At 38.0% G+C, this 26,704-nt stretch overlaps 1 protein-coding gene across 1 annotated transcript in view; it reads right to left on the reverse strand.

Moving 5' to 3' along the window:
- Positions 1–3,921: 3,921 nt before the first annotated feature.
- Positions 3,922–26,704, reverse strand: part of pth1r (parathyroid hormone 1 receptor) — a 44,947-nt gene continuing 22,164 nt past the window's right edge. Inside the window, exons 3-13 of the mRNA XM_069692214.1 lie at positions 20,248–20,358; positions 19,920–20,041; positions 17,236–17,330; positions 15,181–15,367; positions 9,383–9,536; positions 8,510–8,570; positions 6,670–6,736; positions 6,429–6,523; positions 4,896–5,037; positions 4,523–4,564; positions 3,922–4,422 (exon numbers count right to left, since the gene is read on the reverse strand). Coding sequence (XP_069548315.1) covers positions 4,060–4,422; positions 4,523–4,564; positions 4,896–5,037; positions 6,429–6,523; positions 6,670–6,736; positions 8,510–8,570; positions 9,383–9,536; positions 15,181–15,367; positions 17,236–17,330; positions 19,920–20,041; positions 20,248–20,358 — 1,439 coding nt within the window. The 3' untranslated portion in view covers positions 3,922–4,059. The remainder of the gene's footprint in view (positions 4,423–4,522; positions 4,565–4,895; positions 5,038–6,428; positions 6,524–6,669; positions 6,737–8,509; positions 8,571–9,382; positions 9,537–15,180; positions 15,368–17,235; positions 17,331–19,919; positions 20,042–20,247; positions 20,359–26,704) is intronic.

Consider the following 26,704-nt stretch of genomic DNA (forward strand, 5'->3'; position numbering starts at 1 on the left):
AGGTATTTAAAACAATGAAATACAACATTAGCTCTATTATTATTGGCCTTGTTATACACTTAATTCCAAAACACAATCATATTACATGATACAATCAGAACAAAATACTGTGTTGGAGGGTATTAAAGTGCTCAAAAGAATTTTCCAGGTCTTTTTCAATGGAAAGATTTTCATACTCAGATACTGCCAGATCTTTAATGGAAAAACGGTCTGGAATTATACAACAGTAAAACACATCCTCACATCTAAATGACAGAATAGGTCATTTGACTGTTGGAGAATACCAGCGACAAGTGAACTGGTCCTTTGCCGTCATGGTAACATTACTAAACTGTTTGGTGAGGTTTATAAAAAGATCTTTGTTTGGGTTAAAATAATATTTGATGTGTAGGTTGCATTACATATCTGGTGCACAGTAAATATAGGATTTAAGTTTTAAAAAAGTGAATGTTGTTTTTACATGTGGCACCAACAGTGGTCTCCAGGGTGACCATCACCACTGACATAAAATCTACGACAACTCGAGGTCACAATAAACGTAAATATGGGTCGTCTTAACACCCTTCAACGAGCAACCAATGTTGTCATTTTCGGTATGAGGAGGTACTGCAACAGTGCAATAACATATTCATCAATAGTTTACAGATTCAGCTAAATTCAGAGTAAAGAAAAATGCAGTCAATACCGACTGAAAGACTCAACTAAATGAGAAAAATGAGGTCTTTAAGAGTAGTAAGTTACTGTATCATAAAGTGACAGGGGGTTTCACTCAACCTCAGTTACTGCTTTAGTCAGACCACTCAACTTATAGTCACAATCATGGCCAATCCCCATGGAAATGCTCGAGCTGACTGTCAAAAACCAGATTGAAGTTATCAAGGATAACGTGAATGCATGGCTCACGTGTATTTTTTAAATAGTTTATAGACAACAATTTAGCTCTTTTGCACAAGGGAATAAGCTAAATCAGAATTTATTTAAAAGCTAAATCTTTACTGGTTTTAACTTTTAATGGGATTGTTGACAAGAAAAATGGTTAAAAAAAAAATAAAAAATAAAAAAAAATATCAGACCATTCTTGAACATTTGCTCAGTGGGAAAACTGTTTGTGAAGTAGCCTAATCTGAAGCAAAATATGGTTTCGTATTACTCTTTTAGATATAGTAAATAGCTGCAGGCTAGATTTGCAGGTTGCACAAACTGGAAGAGACCAGGCTTTAAGTTTTAAAACAGAATACTTAATGGGTTTAGCAATGAGTGCTGCTAAACTGGGAACCGGTGAATTGGGAGCGTAATTCAGTAAGTAAGTGTAAGTGTGAAGAGACCAAAGAGCACAGCAAGAGGGACAGGAGGCCAGTGGCTGTGCCAGCTGATGGCTTGGAGTTGCTATAGCAACAACAGGACTCGGCCAAGCAACTCCTAAACAACCACAAGGCTTTGTAAGGCGAAAGATAGAAATATAGAAAAACGAAATCAAGGTTATCAAAACCATATATATATATATATATATGTTTTGATAACCTTGATAATATCCTTGGAAAAATAATGTTATTTACTTTTAGCTCTACCACGTCAAAAATCTGCACGGCAAGTCTCGCGAGAGCTGTCGGGGATCAGGGTTCAGCGGTCGCATGGTAAAGCGCTGAACTTGGCCAATGCAGCCAGCTGACCAGCTCGCGTGCTCGGTGAGTGGAGCAGACCTCCACAGCGGAGAAGGTTTCTGGTACGTCAGCGTGAACGACCGCGAACTCCGACGAAGACGGAGAGACGGACAACATTGCCTGCAGAGACATTTTGCCCAGAGGACCACCGGTTTTTCAGAGCGTTTCCTCATGACGGTTTTAGCACCTGGGTCAAAGCCATGCTGTCCCTCCACACACGTGACATGAATGCCGGACATAAAAACACGCCATGGACGTATTATCTGAGGTCAAGCCGAGGACAGAGAGTGGCTCGAAAATAAAGAGGGACGTCCAGATACAACAGACTAATGTGTCTTGGGCCACTGGTATTGTAGTTTGTTATTATTGTTTTTTTTTTTTTAAGTCTGTGGTCCTTACTGTCATTATAGGAGCTATTAAACTAGCTTTTCATGAATACTGAATATGTACAAATTTGGTCACGTCTTAGTTGAAATGTTTGCCAGGTAAACTAACATCACTTATATTTAAAAAAATAAAAATAAAAAATAAAAAAAAATCAAAGTTGAGGATGTAAACACAACAACACTTTTTAAAAAAAACAAAAAAACATTAATGGCCTCGATATATTTTTGCTTGGATACTGTGTGTTATGAAATGTTCTTCTCAGTGCTGCTTACCTGAAAGTGAGATTAAAAAAAAAATCTGGGTGAGGTTGATTTCACTGCAACTTCAAGACAATTTAGTCTCTGTAAACAAGGTGGTGGATGATAATACAAGAAAATTCCTGCGCTGTAACCTTCTCTCTGGCAGCACATCATGCCGTTTCTCTTTGGTATAATAGATAGTGTAACCTCCTCTGCCAATCATACAGGTGAAGTTGCGGTAAAATACAACTTGTAGAGTTTAAGATATCTTGTGGAATGATTCATTAAATGCTACTATGAATGCCCTCTGACCTGTACATATATTCACCAGTTCCGTTTTAGACTATATACAAAATCAAAATATTGCCAACATTCCATAAACAAACATAAAACAATACATTAAAACAGCTTTATAACATAGACATGAACACTTTTAGCTCACAATTATAACGTATTTCTGATCTTTGTAAACATTGTGACTTGTATATACATCAAAAAGCAGCACAACACCGGACAATCCTTTTAAAATTACTGCATGTTTTTCATTTCTGGGTTTTCCTTCATATCCACCACAACCAAATTCCAAAGAAATTTGAGATTTTCTTGGATTCCTCATTTAATTAGCATTCCACTGGAATATATGACTGCTTCCTGCACCCTGTGTTTTTAAATGGGGATCTCATCTTTTTGAAAACTTTGAGAACATTTGATACCTTTTTTTTTTTTCATGAAGTTGAGTTCCTTAAAGTTCAACTTGCACTATATCCCAAAGAGAAAGGCAGCCTTTAAAGAAATATTCCTACTTTGGTATTTGCACTTTGGTTGTGTGTGTGTGTGTGTGTGTGTGTGTGTGTGTGTGTGTGTGTGTGTGTGTGTGTGTGTGTGTGTGTGTGTGTGTGTGTGTGTGTGTGTTAGGATTCTTTCTGAAGAGAAATCGAATATGATACATTCATTTCAACCATTCAAAATCTGTTGTAATTTGAGAGACGAATAGCGTGTTGTTCTAAACAGCAGAAACTGTACAACATTTTGACAAAAAAAAAATAAAAAAAAAATACCAGCCTTATTTTACAAGCATCCTCCAGAGAGAAATGCAGATTATGCTAAAACACCACTTTTAAAGTATAAAAAAAAATAGGTGTGCAACAACAGAGGACTTCAATTACCTGAGTAACTTCCCTTTTATACTGAAGTGGATTTAAATCAATGCTGAACAAATGAGATGCCAGAAAACATGAAAAGATGACTCAGAATAGTAGCATTGATAATCTGTTAAACCAAGTCTACAGTTAATTTGATAAAATTGCCCCCATTTGTGCCACTAAATGCACTCAAAACCCACCTGGCTTTGCATCGGTGATTAAGGCTGTTCTCGGCATCTCCTGTAACCACCAAACCCCAGTTTGATTTATGCACAAAAGATGACCACAAGAGTGTTGCTCCCAAAGCAAACAGAAGACAAGATAACATAAGTTATGGCAGTGGAAAAGAAAAAAAAAACAAAAAAACGGCAGTCTACTCTCAGCCTTTTGCACATTCACTGTGGCAGGTGGTTGGCGAAAGAGTTGAGGGTTATTTTCCACGACGATGGGGATGCACAGTCCCTCAAATAAGCTCACAAAAGTGATACACCCTTTTTGCCTTGAGCCTCATCTGTCCGCAATCTTCTGGCTCAATTCACAGGAGAAAAAACTGTGAGTGTTGACGCGTGCAGCAATCCCCTTTAGACCATCCTGAGACTGTTTCATGATTTGTTTTTCCCACCCTGGAGGTCACATGACTGTCTCCCTCTCCTCTTCGACCACAGGTGAGGGTTTCTGGTCCTCACATGGCCGTGTGTGAGCAGAATGCTCCTCTTCGGGGATGTGGAGTTCCTGTCCCGATGAAGGTATAGAGTTCTCAGAGACAGAGCCATTCTTCACATACCCGGGAAGGTTCCTGTGTCCGTTCACAGGCACCGGTCCCAGCCTCGTGGTGAGGTGGAGCGCCAGCGGTCCTCTGGCAGTGACATTTGTAACACTGGTGTGTGATACCATTGGTCCATAGCTGTATGTGTTGCTGCCGCTTCTTGCTTTTCTTTTGAAGTCCAGGGCCAGAGTTCTCCTGCTCCAGGACTTTTTAATCTCAGCTTGCACCTTTAGAAGAGAAGAGCTTGTTTAGACATGCAGTATAAGAGCTTTAATACTTTGTAAGAGTTACAAATGTGTACAAAGCAACATGTTTTTGAGTTCTTACCTCTCCATTACAAAAGCAGTATATAATGGCAACTAAGAATCCCTGGAAAACAGAAAATAATGATTTTACTCGCATTAATAATGAACCAGCAAGCTTTAGCACTTAATAGGACATTTAAGCTGTATTACTTGATAGTATGAACAATAGTTTCAATCGTCAGCTACCATTATCATTCTATTGATCAGGATCTAACCACAAGTCAGCAACTGAACAACACGTAACTATTAGACGATCTTATTGTTTTTTTGGTGACGGAAGTTAACCCTGTGGACACGTAGAATCGTTTGTTCAGTTTGAAAGGACACATTAATATTTATGTGGAAGCCCAAGAGCTAAATTTACATCACTGCGATTTCTAGCCCGGCAGCTTTACCTGGAAGGAGTTGAACAACATCTCGTAGTGCATCTGGATCAACCACGGAACTCCAGACACCTCTGTGTACGGCATGGCATTGAATATGATGTAGTGGACACCAAACAGTGGCATCAGCACCAGCGTAGACTTCAACAGTTTTCTGTAACGGTAACAAAACAGGAACATTTTATCATCTTGAAAGAATCTTAACAGTCAAATAACCAAACCCTTTGCACATTATAGCAGTAAATGATCTAATTTTCTAAAGGTAAACGATTGTGAATTTATTCATTCTATTTATTCTATTGATTAACCTTTTTTCTTTAGTTTTAATAATTTGTTAATCAAAAGACAGTTGAGCTGTTTCACTGACGTTTTGAGTTATTTATCAAGCAAAAACGCTAAATATTTTATCTGAAAGCTCCCTAAAAGTAACATCCTTTAGTTTTGAACTGTTTGTCAGATTAAACAATGCAATTTGAAGCCCACTTTGGAAATTGTGATTGGTCTTGTTGACCATCTTCCAACACTTTATAGACTAAAGAAACTACTACATGATAACTGACTGGATAATTGCTGATCTGAATAATAACTGGGTATAGGTCATGATTTTTAAATCTTCAAATAATCTTTAAAGAAATAAAAAATATAATAGTTTATGCACAATTGTATTATTTCCCTTGTCAGTACTGACAGCTGGTAATAATATGTTGCTACCGCCAGAAGGTGGCAGTAATGAACCTAAAAGCTGTTTCCAACTGCCACGAAACAACAAAAGAAAAACACATTACGACCAGGCTGTGGTAAAACGTGTGTGGCATTGCGAGATAAGCATGAACGATACAAACAGGAGAAACATGAAAAGACTGCTAAAGCTGTCAAAAAGTTGTCTAATGAACTTCATCTAAAAAAAATATACAAAAATGAGGTGCACTGCTTGTATATAATGAGTCTACCAAAGCTAATGCACAGTCATTTGACAGTAAAGCACTGAGCAGATGGTCCATCGACAGATTAACAATCAATAGCTGGCTTGGTCACCAGATAGAGTACGTTTGATGTTAGATGTGCAGAGCAAACAATGGCCTAAACAACGCTTCAATCAGCTTTGTCAATGGTGAGGGTTTTCCAAGTTTGAGGGCATTTTTTGAGCGTGAATTTACGATGTGACTCTCTTTTTGTGTCTGTATGTACATGCAGCACCGAAGAGGGGCTTTGAATAATAGTCAATTAGTTCCCAGTGAATATCAAATAATATTTGTGCTTGAAAAGCTCACCCCAAATGATAACACTGGTTATATAAAATTTGTCCATGCAAAAAAAAAATTATTTCTTGTATATATATATATATATATATATATATATATATATATATATATATATATATATATATATTTGCATGCTGAATCCTGATAACTGTATGACCCACAGTTGTTTTGTTCCAGCGTTGCCCAGTGTAAAGAGAAGCAACCTTTCATTCAGTCATGACTGTACAGGGACGTTACGATGTAAACAAATTTCACATTAAATTTGCATGTTAGTACTCAGTACCTGTACTGTTGTCTTGTGTCACACCTTCCAGCATTAGTTTCTCGTAGTTTAGTTGCCAGGACTCGGATGATGTTTAGAAATAACATGAAATTAACCTGAAGAGAAAATAGAAACATAATGATATTATTAAGTGTAATTGCAAACACAATAGGATGTCTTATCCACATGCTATGAGGCGACAGGTGCAGTGAACTACTATAATTTCTTACACGGCAGGGGAGAAGTGCAAGCATGTACTCACCACTACGGCCGCCAGGATAGGCACTTGATAAATCCATTTTAAATTGCCTGCACTTAAGTCCCAACACCTGCAGCAAATAAACAACCACAAAACCGGCATCAGCAAGAGTTAAATATGCACAGATCAAGCTGGTAGATGTGATTATCCAGAATTCCTCTGGTGCACTCTGGCGTCTTTAATGATCTCTACTATCATTTCTCAATGTGATCGGACTTAAATAGAGATTTAGATAAGGCACTGGCTCCACCTTCCCTTCCCTGCTAAATTTATGTAACACTTGTAGAGTCAAGTATTGTACGAAAGCACTCAGAAACAAAGTAGTATTTATGTCATATTTTTGGCCTTAATTCCGTTTTAAGTGATTAATTATCCATAGGTTACCCATGAAGCCCCTTTCATGTTCTATGGCTTTTACATTACAGTTTTTTTTGTGTTTACACCAAGACATGCAAATAACGATGTCTGTCCCTTTTTTGTTGTTGTTGGAATCAGATCAGTTCAGTTGGCCTCAGCTATCATGAATTATTTAAGTTTTTGTGGAAAGAACAGTTCATAGATTTGGAGTCTAGGGTTGGCACAGTATTTAAAAATGTTTGAATAGGCATTAGAATAGATAAAGCAAATCGTTTATGCGACTATTCTCTTGTCTTGTTTTGATGCTCCGGTACAAACAGAAGAAACATTAAGAGACTGCTTTAGCCATCAAAAAGGTCTGTGTGAAGCTTCTTCAAAAACATACGTGAAAATCAACTGGAATATCATAAGTCTACCACAGCTATGCATAGTCATGTGAGGGCAACGCACCAAGCAGACGATCAATAGACAGATCAACAATCAATGGCTGGCTTTGTCACCAGATGGAGTAAGTTTAATTATAGATGTGCAGAACAAAGGGCGGCCCTCATCTAAAAGATGATGGCTAAAGATATGCTTCCATAAGCTTTGTCAAAGTTGATGGTTTTAAAGTTTGATGGCATTTGTTGAGTTTCTGATGCAAGTCTTTGAATAATAGTCGATTTGCTCCCAGCAAATATTGAATAATATTTTGATGAAAAGCCCATCTCTCTTGTAAACTCAAGTCATTGATTCTGCTTGATTTAGGTCAATTCTGACCTGTTTGGCATCCTTTGTAGAGAGATTTGACTTGTATTATTTTTGCTCAGTTCTACCAATTACATGCATGTTTGAGCTGTTGGTTGTTATCATGCTTGAGTTGTTTTTCTGCCCAAAACCAAGAAGGGAGACAAATATCCTGCTGCCCTCCTGCTGACTGAGAAGTATGGGGTTTAGTTTTACGCTTCAGCTGCTGGATACCAGCTTAGCTGTAAGCTCTCTGTTCCAGAGTCTTCAGTGTTCGAGCAGGACCAAGGTGGAGACAGCAGATAACCATAGTTACAGGGGACTGAGGTCCCAACAAGTTGGTTTAGGGCAGTTTTCTCCCTGCAAGGTCGCCCATCCAGAAGTGGAGTGTGAATTAACTTTTGTCAGCTTTCGACCCTGTCCTCAAATTTAGCAACACTTTAGCATTGATTTGTAAATTGTGGACAGTAATTGGGATTTTTTTTTTTTAGATTCAATTCCTTCATTTTACCATTTAGGCCTTTATTAGTTACACCGAGGTGAAATGCTGCTGTTTATATGCCCTTATGTGGGCCATAATATGTTGATATGGCCTCATATGGGGCGTATAAACAGACACACGTGATCAGTAAAACAAAATTACTGAGGTGATGTTCTTCATCATTGACCATTTGCTTTAAACAACTCATGACTTCTGTTTTTCTGTATTAAAGTTGAGATTTAGAGAATAACGTGTATACTATTTACGCACATAACTTACTCAGTGTCTGCAAATGTGGCTCTCACAGTTGCCCAAATGGTCACAAACACAGCTGGTACTCCTGCAAAATAGTACAAATTAGTTTTACTAATTTGATAAAATAGCTATCGGTGTGTGAAATTTATCCTAAATCTGTGATTTTCAGAGGAGAACCAGGGAAGCACAGCATCCACATTGTATGCGCTGTGCTTATGTAATGTATACGCACAGTGTGTACAATGCAGGAACTGTAAAGCCCGCTGTCACACAGTGTTCTTACAGAAATGAGTCATTCTCTGTTATCCTCTTTTAGTTTATGATGCAGTATCATTGAGGGATTTGACAGCCTCCCACTGTTTTAACCAAAGTTTTTATGTCTCGACAACAACGATATATGTAGCTGGATCCAGTATCTTTTTCGGTTGTCCATCTGGCTGTCCGTTCTCATGAATGCGAAATCTCAAGAACTTCTTGATTGAGTTTCTTAAAATTTGGCACAAATGTTCACTTGGTCTTCTTGGATGTCCACCTTGAAACTGTGGCGATTGTATAGATCTCCTGTCCTGACAATGTAACTGAAACATCCACATTTTCGAATTTGTAACTTCTTTGGAGCAACAACCATATTTGAAGCAGTCCCACTGCTATCAGTTATCAGTTAATCAGCTATTTGCCGAGCATGTGAACTCAAATGAGGATTCCTTTAAAGTCTTTACTACATGTATTATATATGACATAAAGGCAAATAACCGCGAGGCGTTGAACTACTTTGCATATCAATTAGATGATAAAAAATTAAACAGCTTGCATAAGAATAATTTACACGGTATTAAGTCTGCTGATTATATTGTAATCACATGCACGGAAGTACAATGTGAATAAATCAGAACTCACCCCATCCAATCAGAGTAAATCCCCAGAGATACTTTCTGTCCGAGAAGAAGGTCATGAAGATGAGACTGTGGAGGTAGAGACCCTCCACAAGGATCCAGTAGTAATTGGTTGCCAGGAAGTACATGAACAAGGTCACAACCACCTTACAGCTAATCTATTAAAAAACAAACAAACAAAAAAAAAACAGTAGATGAGGATAGCAGATTTAATCAATAAAAAGATTTGATCCCATTGACAAAAAAAAAATCATACTTTTAAAATTATTCTCATAATTGTAATGTAAATCCATGGGAGATATTGCGCTTTGATTTCAGCTACATGATATATTACAATCAAGAGAGATACTTTTGATACATTTCCACTCTTGTCATAATCTTCATTGATTTTGATTTACAGTGTGTGCACCTGATGAGTATACGTGGAGCCAACCAAAACTCAAGAGTCAAAAACAAAACACACCCTGTAAAACACCATAACATTTACACTGCAGTCACACATCATTAAACAGCTGCTAGTGAACAACAAGGTTTGAAGTATACTGCTGATCTCCACTGGAATATTCCACTCTAGAATGCTGACTATGTTCAATGATATAAAATTTAAATACAGTTTAGTCCATTAAATCAGATAGCTGATTCATAATGATGCTACTACACCAAAAGCAGGAATGTGGACCACTGCAGTTTTTTCACGTCTGCGCTCGTTTCCTGTGTGCCATAGAACTGAATTTAAAATGACCAGTATTGGTTTAAAAAGCACCGAATGGTTTTGGGCCAAAATACATTTCTCGCCTGCTGCTACATTATGAACCATTCACACCTCTCGGGTTGTCTGAGACTAGTTTGCTTACTGTCTCCTTGGGTCAAAACTAAGCACGGAGGGAAACATTCACTTTTAATTCACCATATATCTGAAGAAAACTGGAGGACTGCTGCCCCTCCTAGCTTCTTTAACCAAGGCCAGTACACTGAAGCTGCATTATAATTTGTTGTCTCGTGTGTATGTTTTCATGTATTTTAGTTTATCCCCTATTCAGTTTTACTCTTATAAGACCTTATTCACGTCTCTTGCCTCATGTTGAATTAATATCTGGTCTGAATGCCTTTTTTTTTTATATTGTGTGCATTTGATTGCCTTTTTATTGAAAGGTGCAAAACAGCATGCCTTACATTACTCAAAGTCGGTGATTTTAAGTGATTGCTTTAAATTACTGTTACGCCACAGAACGCTGATTGAGGTTAACTTCGCAAAACCCCAGAAATCATTCAACCTCACCGTCTTTAGCAACGCCACTGGTCGCTCAGCCACTTTGGTCCGCACTGAAATTTCTCGCAACTATTTAACCCTCAAATGCATGGGTCAATTTTTAAACAAATAGCATTGTTAAAACAGATTGAAATCATATTTGTAACCTTTTTGAAAGGTTAAAGGTAGGGTCAGGTAGGTCAGGATTTTTATATCCAAATAGTCATTAAAATATACAAAATATAATTTTTTTTATTAGTATATGCGACTATCGCTCTTCCTTATTTCCTCTGTTTTTACCGCCACCCTCTGACGGGAGTAAGGGATTACAGCCTGGTTGGCACTTAAATGCAGGTAATGCACCTAAAAGCTGTCTGCCAGGTGCCATTAAACAACATAAGGAGAAGAAGAACATATTATCAGGTTTCGGAGTTGGCCAGGTAAAACTGTACGACGCTGTGAGATTAGATGCCTTGGTGCGAGCAGGAGAAACATGCAAAGAATACTACAGCTGTCAAAAGTTATCTGCAGGTAAAGCTAGCAGATCATCAGGGCGGTGGTGAATAGTTGAATAATTCAGAGTGATTTTTGAACAGTACTTTTGCTTGAAATGCCCATCCCTAGTTAAAGGAACGGTGTGTTGGATTTAATTGGTTGTATTTATTTGATATTTATACCGTCTTAGCAAAGTAATCACTGATCACAGTCACGTGATTATTGCAATGTGGTTGTTGCTCACAGTGCGCGCTGATCCACTGTTTTGTGGTTGAGCGAGGATGGACAGATGAGGCATCTCCAGGACTTTTTTCAGCTGAAGTAGTTCTGTTTCCAGATAAACTAAAGACTTTTAGAGCAAGTTGTGGCACCTCTTTCCTTTTTTCCAGCTGTGACCACAGCAGCTGAGTGGCAAAGTTTTCCAGGAGAGTGATCTTGAGAGATCTTCTTGTTTCCCAAGTTGGAAATTTGGCCAGGAAAACTACTTGTATGTTTATAGTTGCAGGGTTGAGATAGTTGAACTATGAGATTCTCTCATCACTCATAAAGTCCCTTGGGACTGTTACAGTAATTGGATGTAGTTTGACTGTTCGATCGTTTGCTGTGAATGACCTTGTAAATGTAATGCTCCAGTTTGCTTTTAAATGACCTGATTTATTAAAGAAGACAAAAACTAAATCCTCATTATCAGTAGCCTCCGGTAAATCCTGTACCCTTGCATAGTAAAATGCTTCCCTAAAATTTGTAAACCAGTCGCAACAGCCATTATGTTACTGTGACAATAAGTCAAACAGACTCACTTGTGTATCTAGGCATTGTAACAGTGTAACGTGATAGCATATCCTGGGTCACTACACGTGTTTTAGATAAAAAGAACGTTTTTTATTTTTGACATTTTCATACCCAAACATTCTTAAAAACAAACAATTTGAGAAAAGAGAGATGGGAGATTACTGCTGAACTGATAAAAGTGAATTACACCGGGTGTTGAACGTTTCTAGGTTGCTAATGCATTTTAGGGTCAATAGCTTGCCATTAAGCTTTTTTCGGACATTCATGGTCGCCAGATGTGCTTTATGGATAATTTGACTTTTCCTCTACACGACCAGCAGGTAGCCTACAAGTTTTCGAGAAAGCAAAAGCGTGACATCCCCAGATCACCTCACTCAGTGTTGTGAGGTTTATGTTTTAGGTTTCCTGTGAAATGTTTCCACAGCTACATTATTGAATGGACTGTTTTGAAATTTGCTACAGATAAGAGGAGTGTAATTACTTAGGCTTACTCCAAATGTCTGGACTTTACCGCTCTTGAAGACTCATTGATTCATTCATTCACTTGCTCCGGGAAAGTCTTCAAGCACCAGGGCTACCAGACTCACACCTTTCAGTTTTTTTCATTGATTATAGTCTGGAAACCCTGTTCGCATTTACGTTTGCTCAGCCACTCTGAAGGGTGGGCCAATTGACGACCAGTATGGGTGGCTAAGTGCGATGACGTTAAAGCGTTTCTTTTCTGAATGTAGTTGCAGCTGTGGTAGTTTGCCGGATATTGTGGTCAATGTCGATTGGCTAAAGGCTCCAATAGTTTCAAATTGACCTGAGGTCTATGCCCAGTAGGCTGCAACAACACCAGGCAAGTGAAGTTGTATTTTTTTTCCCTTAAAAACAATAAGAGCTTATTATTAATGTGAAAAACATTTACTTTATAAAACGTTACTTGAATACTTTATGCCAGAAATAATATTCAACCACATCATCATACACTGGACACTTGGATTCAGTCAAACTTGACAGGCTTTATTGATCTCCTAACTTTTCAGCAAGCGCCATCATGAGGTCAAAATTCCAATTTGGTTGCTTTCTCTGTAAAACTACTTCGCAAATGTTGACATGCTAACCGGCTAAACTAAGATGGTAAATGTTATCTCCTAAATGTCAGGATATTGGCGCTGCCTTTGTTGGCTTATTGATTTAGTTAGCATTCAGCTCAAAGTACCGCTGTGCCCAAGTACAGCCTAACTATGCCTCCGTAGAGTCTTGTTACTGAAATCTTCTCTCTACAATCTATGCTTTGCAAACACAGTGGTAGGTCACTGACCAACTGATTATTGGATGGATTGTGTACCTGCAGAATCCAATATCAGTGTCATTTCTAGGAACACTTGGTGAAATACTGTGTTTTTGATCATAATAAAGGCTTTGACATTTAAGAGAAGGATAACAGCCCGTAAGGTTGTTTACATTTAATTTATTTTATTTTATATGTATGTGCATTTAGAGCAGCTATACCGCACATGACAAAGGAAATAGAAGATGGATAATGCACTGGCTTTGAGAGTAGAAAACATGTTCTTGACTCCTCCATCTCTAATCAAATATATATATGTATTTATCATACCAGCTGTATTTAATTTTAAAAGTGATGCGACATGAATGCATAGTTATACTCCAAAAGTGTTCATTGTAAAAGTAGGAAATGTAATCAGCACAATAAAGGGTAAACTCGGGATTGGAGGCAGAGATTAATTGGAGAATTGAAGGTGCCGCAGCAGTTAGTCGTTAAAGTTACATGTTTTAATATATTTTTTGGAGCTTGTGAATTTCCCCTGGGCCCCTCTGACTTTCGATGGAGAACACTAAAAATTGGGAGACTCACACAAGTTATTGACTGAATAAAAGTGACAAATGAATATGTAAATAAATAAATGAATGAACTGGTTTAATATGAGCATCCCAAAACTATGCTTTGAAAGCGATATTTTATTTGTTCGTAAATTATCTGTGTTTGAACAGAGGTTATTATGAATCCAGTTAGTATGATGTGCTGTTGTATTGACGGGATGTATGCGTATCGCAGGAGGCAATGCTGATACAGTCAGTCATCAATTCAGTTCCAGTTATTAAAGAGCCCTTTCAGGCTATTGCAGCTGTGTTGTCATGCCGTGATTATAAGACCCCAGTTCAGCACTCCTTTCTCCACACTGATTAGTTGTATTACCGGCATCTCTACCTTTTCTCATCCATTTTGACAAGCACCATTGGGCTTCAACAGGGGTTTTGTCATGGGTCAGGTTTACACTTTCTGAGAAGACACAGGTCTGTGATCAGAATATTTGTGTTCCTAAACACCATCTGGTTCTTAAATCAGAAATTAAGTCGATGTATAAAGCTGTCCATTATTGACTTTTTTCCACTGAGGCTTGGTTTATAAACCCTGTGACAAGGATCACTCTACCAAGATATATAGGACAGATACGCTAGGATCAGAAAGGTCGATCAAATAACGACTAATCTGCAGTCAAAGGCAGCAAATGAAAAGTGAGTAATGCAAATTTGTATCTGTTATATCTACAGTAGTTTAAGATAACCAATGACAAAGGCGAGTTTCTGTTTTAATACCAGGTCTTATTTGCTCCATACACTACAGTATGCATTATGCTAAAGCACAAACATGTACGTTCGTTCCTTGTGTCATATCTCGACTTAAGCAAAGCTATTTTAATGCAGTAAAACTCATTTTGGAGACATACAGGATAAAAGTATCCCCCCTAATATATTGCACAAATTGTTTGTGTATTAAGGCATCCATGAAAAGTACACAGTCTTTAACCCTTAAAAAAAACAAAAAAAACTTGACTCTGAAAGGGAAAGCCAAGTACCAGCCCAGTAAAACCTTGGCAAGGTGACAAGCAGTTCAGTTTATTTGCTCCAGCACTGGAAACGCAGGTGAGACTTTGCAAAATACATGTATCACTTCCTCTTTGGAAGCAAAACGCTTAACACCAAACTACACAGTAAATCAAATTTTCTGTACATGTAAAGCAATCAAACACTGATGATTCCAATCAGGATGTTGTTTAGAGAAAAACTGAAAAACCTTTAGCGGGTTTATTGTGTATTACCGGCATACCATAAATACTGCATGTTATATGAAAACAGCTATATGTGGTTTGTTCCGTAAAAAGATAGTTTTTCTTTTCTTTATATTTATTGAAAGACAGGATTCTTTATGTTGACTACCTCTCTTTAAGTGTGTTTTAGCTGTGTTGTTTACTTACAAACTGTGTTTTGTTGGCTGGAGGAGCTTCAGTAATGGACTTGAGGTCTTCCACTGTGACTCTTTCCATGTTCTCTAAAGCCGATCCGGAGTAGAGAACAACATCCTTCACGAAAATACTTATCGCTCTTAGCATGTAGGAAACAAATAGGTGCATGTGGATGTAGTTCCTGGTGCAGTGTAATCGTCTGGGGAGAAAACAGACCGCAGCAGCAAGGTGAAAATATAGACTGCTGAATATTGTATGTTTTGCGGCGACTGGCACACCTTCATGTAAGCGTGTGTGGCTATTTTCACACTGACAATACTCATCCTAATTAGAGCCAGCTGAATTCCACGCTGACTCCCAACACGTTATTAAGATTTAGGGGCTAGAAAAACACAAATATTGAATTGCTACGCTCAAAGTGAGCAGTAAAAACTAAATTGCGAACATGTGTTGAGGAGCTGCAAAAGCATGCAAATTTACCTCCAGACAAGCACAAGTTTGTTAAGAATTCGTCCAGAAGATCCTAAACATTTACCATTGAGTGGGCTTTCGGTGTCACGCCCCCCGTGGAATCAATTTGCAAGATCAACAGCCGTAAAGGTTACATTATTACCGTCAAGAAAAACAAGTCAATGATAATATTTACTGATTATATAGTGCCAAAAATTCCAAACGTCTGGTAGAGTAGTCGAAAGTAAAAAATCTTAAGGAGTTATTGGATACTAACATTCGACCACTCTGTCCACAATTATGTCCATCCACCTTTTCCCTCTCTAAAGTCTCATTAATGAGCTGAAGTTTTGACAAGCTACCCTCAGAGAACTATTGATTTAAGAAAACTAATCTAGCGCACATTTCCCTGGTGAAAAATCCTGAACACAACTGCTAATGTAAAATATCCCCTTTCTCTCCCTGGAAAACATTTATGAGCCGCCTGTCTTAGAGCTGATGTGTTGATGGGGGGGAGACATGGCTGGAGCTCTCCAGAGCACAGAGCCAGAATGTCAGATGGGCCCCTGGGATAACTTATTAAACTCATTTGGCCCGTGGATTTCCTGGTGCCAGTTGGGAGCGTTCCTAAAACCTCCTGACTGCATGCCTGTACAGCAAGTCACGCCGGTGGAAACATGGTAAACAGTGCCTTCACATCGATTCCTGATACTCCCTACGCTCAACAAAATAAGCAAATAGTGACAAATCGACCCTGCATAAATCAAAATGATAAAAAAATAAAAATAAATTACAGGAAAAAAATCTATTCAACCGTGTTTTAGAGTTTCTCTTAATTTAAGACATTATCACAGGGGTGACAGAAGCGAAATAAGGATGATATTCACAGGATCTGTAGCAAATCCTTTCATCTTCTATAGTCCTACAGTTGGAGAAGCATAGCTTTTCAAATCGAGTATAAGTTCTTCACATCTTATAAAGCAGATAAAGAAAAAGTCTTTTATCTTTATACAGTATGCTTCAATTGGGGAAAAGGGTTAAAGAAGCACCTCTTCTGATTATTGTGGCTTAGGAAATGTAATCATTGTAAGCTTGGTGGAATTTTCAAATTAAGCTTTGGTTGTTTGTCATCGAAACCTGAAATCAGCATAAAAATAACACAAGAACTTAAAGGTCAGAAAATGAGGCATGCAATACTGCAAGCCTGGAGGCAGACTCCTCAAAGGTAGACATCTGTTAAAAGTCAAAGTAAAAGTCAGAGGTAATGCTTGATACAGTTTGCATGCTTCGCGCTGTTGCCGTGACACAATATTGAATCGTGTGATTATCCAGTGGGAGGAGAGTTGCATGATTTCATGATAAAGCCTCTTTTATCCATTAAGTCATCATGAAATGAATATGCCCTCTGCTTCAATGTTTGCAGCTGATAAAATGGCAGGGTAAAAAAAAAGTTTTTTTGTCATGCCATCATGACATTAAACATTTACACTCCCTGTTTTGATCCATCCTGCAACTGCTCTAACCTTAATTTCTGACCCTGTATCAAAAGCGCTCTTTGGGGAACATTTGTGGTTGAAAGGAATTGATTACAAAATTGCAGTGGTGACATCGACTCACCTAAAATATCCCAAGATGAGAACAGCCACCATGAGTGATCCCAGAGAGATGGAGTACCCCACTGTGTAGATGAGATACAATCGGTGAAAGACCTCCTGTAGGAAAAAGATAATCTGTCAGGATTTGAATAGGACACCAACACGAAGAAAAACTCTTAAATTTAATAGAATATCCTCCCTAATCTGCAGGGTTTTTTTTAATTTTCAGAATCATTTATTTTTTCTTGAAATCAATGTAAATAGGTTTTTAAAAATAACGGCTAACCACTGTTTAAATCAAATACTGTAATGACAACATAAGTAAAGTGGTCAGATGGACTGAGTGAAAACTGTCAGAAATATGTTGATTACAAATGTGTATATAAATATAATAGATAGGTCATAGAAACGTACACAACAATTATGTAAAAATGTATTATTTAAAAAATATTAAACATACACCGCACTAAATGTACTGTAGGTATATTTTAGTTCAGATTTTATTAAAAAAAAAAAAAAAAAATTTATTGACAGAAATTTTTTCCTTTTTTTTTTTTTTTTTACAAATGAAAAAAAAAAGTTCAAGCTCAGCTACCCAAATGAAATGACAAAATTCAGTAATTTCATAATATCTTTTTAATCTCATGTTATTTATAGCAGTGGTTGTTAACTGGTGGGTTGTAGGGCCCTTTTGAGTGGCACAAAAAAAAAAAGAGTTGAGGTAAGAAGAAAAGGTCTAACTTTATTTTGAAGTTTACAGAATTTCTGACACTATACTTTTATTTTGAAGGACATATGTTTTCCATGACACGATGCAGTAGCATTGTCGTTTTAAACTTGCTTGCTTAAAAGCATAATTGCCTGTAATTTAAGCTAAGTGCTCAGTGTGAAAAGGCTGTTTGCCAATACACATTATACTAGCCAATCGTAGCTTAAAATGTTTTGACCACACAAATTTAAGCAAATTATTTCATTATGATGTTTTAATCAAAACAAATATGTAAATAAACAGGGAAAATTCCCAAACATTTATGCTACGCAAGAACCTCTACCTCGAAACTGAGCGTTAACATGCGGGAACATTCGTGCATTTGAAAATATGTTGCCACCTGGTTACAGAAACGTCTTAAGTACTAAGACTTTACTGATGGCAACAACATTTGACATTGGTGACGGAGCTGAGAAAGGCTGGGTGGGGTTGTTTGATCTTCCAACAGCAGTCTGGCAGTGAGAGGACATTGTAAGGAGAGCCACTAACCAAACCCTCTGTGCGTCAACATGCCAAAGGGGCCAAGAGCCCCTTGTGATGTAACCAGACACTGCACTGCTGTTATCATTTAGCATCGGGAGCTTGTGCCAGAAAAACGTGTGTCTTAAGTTGTGGCGGTGGTCCGTGGTATGGCAGCTTTGCAGTGTGTGCTCTCATTCCTGCATATATATTTGTCATTAGCTGCTGCTCCCTGAGGAGCGCATCGACTTGAACATTTGAAGTCATAAAGAGGACAGCTGCATTATATTGCTTCAAGGCTAAAATGGGTGAGAATCAACGCGTGTCAGCTTTCACAGCCTTCACGGCCCACTGACATCTTTGCTTTGAGTGTGTTTTTAATCAATATTGCCAACATGTTTTCTACCCTTCTTACAAAACCCAGCAGTACTTTTCACTGCAAGTGCTGATATCTAAACCTCCACACAATTATAGGATAAGGAACACTGCATGCGCAACTGCAGTCAAGGTAACACTGACCTTCGTCAGTCACATTGGGATGAATTGAAAGGCTGCCGTGTTTAGTTTTTTAAAACTGTTTTTCTCAACATGCACCATGGTGTTGTAGAGATGTCAGTGCCTATGTCACATGTATGATCGCAGGTTTGACTCTAAAATACAGATTTCTTTATTCATTTTTATAATACACATTTTTTTCTAATTGTTACGTTTCGATAGTACAGTATGTTTGACTAGGAAATTGTGTTTTCAGATTTTAGATATAGTGGGGGTAATGCTGAAAGTACATGCAGCAGTACTGATGCAGGGCAGCAGTGTCGTTGACGTGCAAAGGTGTAAGATGGAAAATTTTGCAGTTGTAATAGACCGCCAAATTGGTGGGGTGTGTAATTTTGATGATCATTTAAAGAATTTAAGTAAGAGACTCTGTTAAAGAAAATGAAAAATTAACAGTAACAACAATAAAATAATTATATTTAAAGCTGCATGGCCCATGTCTTTGGATCTAAATTCCTTTTCACTGTTGAGTAACTGTCAGCGTTAGTCACGATTAGTGAGGTCTTTGTTTTCTCTGATGGAAATGCTTCCTGTCAAGTTTTGAAATTTGCAATTAAGACAAATGTGACAGTGGTTTCAGTTGGTATTTGACCAAAAATTTAACTAATTGCAACTGTATTATAACAAAGTATCCACATTACTATCCTGTCATTATCTCCCTGCCATCATCTCAACATTTCATTAAATAAGATTAATGCTTATTCGCCCCACACATTACCCAGAAGACATGTCTCAAATGTCTGCACATTTCAAGGGTATTGTAATTGCAGTATAAAACGGTGCCATAGTTTCTGAAAAAGCTGTAATATTTTAAGTGTGACAATTTACTTGGGTGATACAGCCACTGAGGCTGTTGGTCGTCATTGTTTTGAAGGGAGGCAATGTTGCTGTGTCAATGAGCATGTAAATGGGATGGAGCTCACCTTTTCATGGCTATGGTTGTAATGGTAGAGGAATTTCGCACATTCGTTATAATTGGCCCATGTCTTGTTGGCTGTGGCCAGCTCCCACGTCCCATTGTTGTCACACCGACGATATGCTAGTCCTAGACATTAAGCAAAAAAAAAGTGTATGTTCAGTTACAGATTTAAAGCTTAAGGAATGTATACATTTCATTGGAGGTTTTCTGAAGGAGCTCAAGTTCTAATTGTACAGTATGCAGTAGAACTAGAGTGCAGCCTGGTGCCCTTTCACCAGCTTGAAATGAGCTTCAGGGTTTCAACTGCTGACTTTTCCCCGGGTCAGTCTTACCTTTGTGGTTGAAGTCATAGATATAATCTGGACATGCGGTAGATACAAGCTTTCCTGGAGGCCCCTTAGGCCAACAAACAATGCCATCCCATTCTGGTGAGCAGTAACCATCTGCAGACACAAAAGAAGAGTTGACTTTTAAAAATAGAGCTACAGTGCTGTTCAAGCATCAAATGTCTATAGGCATTTACAAGAGCAGCAGTACTGTATGTTTCCAAGGATTATGTTGTCCTTTAAAAAGTAGGCCAGATGCATGAACAGTACATATACATAATGTAAATTAATAGTGCAAAGCAGCCTTGTACTTTGTGGTAAGCCTGACTGTAAATTAGATATTTATTTTGTTCTGCTCAAAGAAAACAGAGGTCAGCAAAAGGAAACACATATTTGTCCAGCTCCCATCTATTGTAACATAATTAAGACTTGCAATCATGGAATTCCCAGCATGCTGACAACAAGTTGTCCATTGAATCTGGTGCGTTCATTAAGGCTTGTTGGTAGCTGCTGCAAATTACCATAACTACTCTATTGTTGATAACATCATAGTGTTTTTATGTTGTATGGAATTGGTTTAGCATGGATCTAATTTGAAAGATCCCCTGCAACACTGGCTGGATTGCAGTGCTCCACGTGCCCTGTTGTGAATAAATGAAAGTGTTTTGTTACATAGTATAGTTTCGAGTCTGTATCATATGTCTTTGGACATTTTATAAAATGCATCATATTCAACTTGACTAATAATAACCAATTTTATTTAGTTGTTTGGTTTAAGAAATGTCAGAGAATAGTAAAACATGCCCTTCACATGTACTCTTAACCCTTTAAGCCCTAGAGCCCCCAATTGGGGGGCAGGGAGAGGACTTAGCAAAACTATTATTAAAATATGGACATATATACTGATATTTACACATCTGAACAAATCTCACAAGTGTTCCCTTTATTATTACAAATATTATTATTTTTTATAATGTTTTATTGTGGTTGCAGAGATATACTCTTTTTTATTATGGGTAAGCAATCTTCAAGCAGAGGCCTAAAATGTATATGTGTTTTTAAAAGGTTAATGTCTTATTTCATCTGACCAGCAGTTCAAACCCCAAACACATTCAATTTGAAATAGTTACAAACATAGAAAAACAGCAAATACTCACACAGGAACCATAAAATAGTTGCTATTTTTGCCCAACTAAACAGCATTTTGGCAAATTATTAAAATTGTGGCCAATTCATTTTCACAAAATATTAATTACTAGTTGTCTAGAAGTCATTTTATGTCATCTCGCTGCTGATAACACTGATGATAAATAAAAAACCTTCATGAACAATGCATTTATTAATGGATAAACCTGACCAACTAAACCTATTCAAACTAATTAAAAAGAAATGTGGTTTCAATGACAGGGTTGGCAGATGAAATGAAACTTGCATGGCATTTTCAGTTCACGTTTAGAGTTTAGACATGCCTAAGAGCGACAGAATACATTTAAAAAGTCATCCAGGAATAATTATAACATAACCTCGCAGTATTTTTCTCATTTTCCTGAGATTCCTACAGGAATGCTTACTGTGCGCCATTTTTGAAGATCACAAAAACCCTGTCATGTATTTTCTGTAAAGAATACAACCAAGTAAGACTTTGCAATAATGCATCTATACTTAGTTCAGACAAAGAGCTGCAGGTTGAAAAGGGGAAAAAAAAAAAAAAAATCCTGTTTCAGAGCACAGAAACCCCTTAATTGTCAGCTAAATTGTGGACCTCAGCCCTCTGATAGTGGGAGCAAAATCCATTTCCCCACAGATTCCTGGCAAAAGCCTCCCTCATGGCTTGGCATTTATGTTGTGTTATTGAAAACATCTGCCCCACTGTGACCACTAATAAGTAGCTAAGGATAAAACTAAAACTATCCTCTCTTTGCAGTAGATCCATTATTTTCTCGTTCCTGTAATCAAACTTACAAAGAAACATCTGACGCAATGACGACTTGCGTTTTATTTGCCTGTCACTTGGAGCACAAAATTAGAGAGCAGACAGAGTGGAGCTGACTGATTTCTACAGATCCCTGGTGGGAGAGAAACAGAGTTCAGTTTCGAAAATCACACTGACCACACATCCTGGGAGTAAAAGTAGAATTGCTGCTCACTTTTGCCCTGGCTTTTTTTTTAACCACCTCGGACCACCTACTAGCAGGCTTACATTAAACACATACACACACATATGTTGTAATTTCTCATGAATTTCTTGACCACAATTTAAATATAAACGTGACTATGGGGAGACTTTGGTATTAGTGATGTCATTGGGGTTTTAAGAAGGTTTTCTTTCCCCCTAAAACTCATTTGATTTTGACCTGCACAAGTCAAAACACATATTCCATTTTCTCCTGATACATGCAAGCTTTTATAATGATTGCAGATGTTATTTTACACCCAGACCACAAGCTTGAAGGTTGAGCTATTTTCACACTGCTAGGTCTGGGGATTTGAACCCACATCCCTCCACTGTCCTCTCCAGGCAAACCTCAGTGTTTCCCTCAAAGAAAACCTTGTCTCAGCCATGTAATGGAGACTTTCGTGTATTTAAAGACAGAATGTGAAAAAAGAAATTATATATAAAATGTTGAAACACAAAAGTTTTGCAGCCTCACATGGCACCTAATCCTTTATCAATGAAATTTACATGATTTATTTATCACTCTCAACAGATCTTGCATTTCACACTACTGCCGTTTTTTAAGTAGTCATCGTTCCTCATCTCCTATAATAGTTCAGAAAACCACAAGTTTACAGACGCTGTGCCAGAAAAAAAAACTCTTGGGGTGGTCAGGCAGAACACAGGCTAGACAAATACAGATCTAAAGCCAAAGTCCTAAAAAATGCATGCTAGCGGCTATTATCTGTTTACCTCAGCCCACAGCTTCAGGGTTACCTCACAATATAACAAAAAAGAGTGAAATCTGTCTAAATCTTAATGACCGTTTCAAGGAAAATACTTACATGGGTATCCGAAAGCACAAGCAATGCTTTCCTTGTATTTTATCTCCCGAAATCTTGACAGTCTCCATAATTTTACTCTACACCAGAGCTAAACCACTACCCAGATTCAAAATGATTTCCACGCTACATAATTACAAACAGCCAGATACGACTGTTAAGTTCAAATCAAGTTCAAATGAAGTAAAGTCAAAGCAATTCATGTGCCGTTAAGTAAAAAAAAACAACTGTCAAATCAAGCTCATTAAATGAGCACATTTGTGCTTATCCAGCCACATCGGGGACTCTCCTCCCCCCTCCCCGTTTATTAAGGTAATATGCTTATTCTAATTTCTTCAGATGTAATGTGATTGAACCGACATGTGCAACCTTCCAAAAGAGGTCAGAAAACAGCCACCACATGCATGATGAGTCAACAGCCGGTGCAGGCCTATAGCATCATCAGGTATGCAGGTCAGCTCTCTCGTGCTGCTGTACCCCTAAAACAGCACCTCAAGCATTTCACAGAATCCCAATCAGCCGTTCCTGATGGGCTTGTTAGAGTCCAGATTCAGTGTCAAAGTTCCTCCTGATGGTACACACACACACACGCACACACACACACACACACACACACACACGCACGCACGCACGCACGCAAACACAAACACAAACACAAACACAAACACGGCAGTGGAAGAGAGATGTGTGATGTACTGCAAATGGACTGCAGGCAGCTAACTATAATTTATATGAATCTATATAAATAGTAAATTATAATAATAATAACTAAAATAATATATAGAAAAGGCTCATCATAGGTTCAAGGTGACAGAGATTCCTGATTATCTTGTTAGAGCCCAGATTCAGTGTCAAAGTTCCAAACGGCTAACCAGGAAGTTACAACGCCTGGCAAATAAATATTACGTCCCCCATAAAACCATAGCATTGTTTGTTTTTACAATTTTTGTGCAAACAAATGAGATGACCTGTTAATTAGTTAGTTTTAAATATGGTTTTTGGTCCCTTCAGGCCGAGATAAGCTAGCTGCTGAGTCTTTGCATTTTATCTCACTCTCTACAAAAAAGTAAATAAGAAAGTTTCCCAAAACAATCTTCCATTAATTTAAAATATGACTCATAAACATCTGGTCAAGATTGTGTAAAATCAAAAATGTTTAAAAAAAAAAAAAAAAATTTTTTTTTTTAAATGATAGTGAAGTTCATGCTACAAATAGTACGTGCTCGGGGGTGCGTGCTGAAGTGTGACACCAGGCCGCCTGTCCCCACAACATGCCAGGATAGATTAAGCATGACGGTGGTCAGATAAACAGCACGACTGAGATCTGAGAGAGACCTAATGTTCGACTGATTGCTCTGCTCTGCATCAGCACTTATAGCCGTCTAGTGCCATGTAGTTAGGTACGCTTTGAGAGAAAGCGCAGTGTTCTTACCTAAAGCCTGTGCAAACATGCTATTCGGCCTCGCAATTCTCAATAGTAGAAATTCTTTTGTTTTGTTTTCTGTTTGATCTAATTTGAGATTTGTGGACATTTAATAAAAAACATGAAAAGTTGGGAAATACTACACAGGGAATGCAACTACAGGGAATAGTCAACAATAGATTTTGTGTTCTGAACCTGGAAGTAAACGTTTTTAATTATGTGTTTCATTTACAAGGGGTATCGTTTGGAGGGTCAAAGAACTCAATGCGACCACAATGCACAAGGGTTAAAGAGAAAATAATACGATTGGTTTGGCTGTGGAATTCAAAATCCGCTGTGAACAATCAACTGGGAAAATGACAGTAACCACAGGGAGATACATTATATGCTGGGGTCTGCTGGAGAATGGAACTCTTCAGACACCCATAAATACACAAATAGACCTCAGGATCAGCTTTGCCTTCAATCTCAGCATCCAGAAAGCCACAGAGGACGCAGGAAACAAAACAGCATTTTTAAATGTAACCACCAACTTAGAGTAAACATTGAAATGCCTCGAAACTGCTCCATCAAACATATTGGATTTGAATATATCAGCAAAAACACAGTCCCAAAAATGTCGGTCATATTTTTTCTTTTTAAAAAATAAAGCAAAGTGGTTACCGGAGAGTACACAACATCAGCTGATTAGTATAAGCTCTTATAATCAACAGTCACATTCAAACAATCACTTCTAATCAGGATAACAAGGGGGTGTTTACAGTCGTCGCACTCTCACTTTCACTTTCACTCTCATCATGCTGGTGCCGCTGGTAGTGATGTGGTTTACTTCCACAGTTCTTGGTAAACATAACATGTTGATTGATTTCTTCCTCTATCACTCCATCCTCATCTGATGTCTGATGGCATTCATTGCTTTCTACATTTGTATTTCAAGTGTGCATCCATGAGGTTCTGTTCTGCGGAGCCTCTGGGGGATTTATTACACTCCCCATTGAACCTCTCCCTTCAGCTGGAACTCATTAAGGAGTCTCCTCAATGTTAAAGCCTATTGTGACAAATGAGAACATTTTTCTGAAATAAAAGGACTCGGTCTTCTTTTAAATATCATATTATCGCTCCAACACACCAATTTACACCAGTTTTTGCATGAAAAACTCCAACACTGCTATCACTTTGTCATTCTACTGTGACATGAAAAACATCATACTCAAACAATGAATCAAAAACTATCAGCAGCAAAACTCTAATCACTGGCTAAAAAGACACATCCTACAGCGGATATTTTCCACATACTTTTACTACGGCTTTGTCAAGCTAACGCCATGGCTGAAGACAGTCTTCTACTGTAGTCCATAATAAAACGGCTAACAGCTATTAAATGCCATGACATTGGCCCAATGCCAATCTACACTCTCACGGACTCACAGACTTTGATGTGCATTCCCGGTAAGTCCACAAGGGCTTAGGGCTGTTCCACTGTCAAATCGTAAAGTCCATGAGACCTCTGATACAGACTTTCTGACCCCGTTATGCTCCTTTTGATTATCCTTTCCTGAGGGATATTCCCATAGTTTATAGCAAAATTAATGACGTATAAAACGGGGTTGTCCTGCCCTCCCGCATAATGTAAACACAACCACGCATGGAGGGTGTAGAGAAGAAATCACCAAGTAATGTATCTGTCAGTCACAGCACCTAGATACTCGCTGTTGTGGTTATTTATTGCAATTTTGTAAAGTTGTTTGTATGTGGCGAGGTGTTCTTTACTTTTCGAAGCATTGTTTACAAGCAGCATTTGATGACGTGACGGTGTGTCCCATTTTGCCTTTTTTGACATTTTGGCTTGTTTTATACAGACATTAAGGACGAGTCATAGTCATGCTTTAGTGCTATCATGAGACTGTTGACTGTATTGCTGTGAAATGTTCGTGTCCGCCTCCCCATAACCTGTATTTATTTTACTGGGTTAATATTATACCTGCTAAACATCAACATGCTAGCATTGTTGTTGTAGTCTCACAAATCCACTTCCATGTCACC

This window comes from Brachyistius frenatus, unplaced genomic scaffold (genome assembly GCF_029030835.1).
Source record: "Brachyistius frenatus isolate BFR_SWC_R1_liver_20210118 unplaced genomic scaffold, ASM2903083v1 Contig_12, whole genome shotgun sequence".
NCBI classification, from domain to species: Eukaryota; Metazoa; Chordata; class Actinopteri; family Embiotocidae; genus Brachyistius; species Brachyistius frenatus.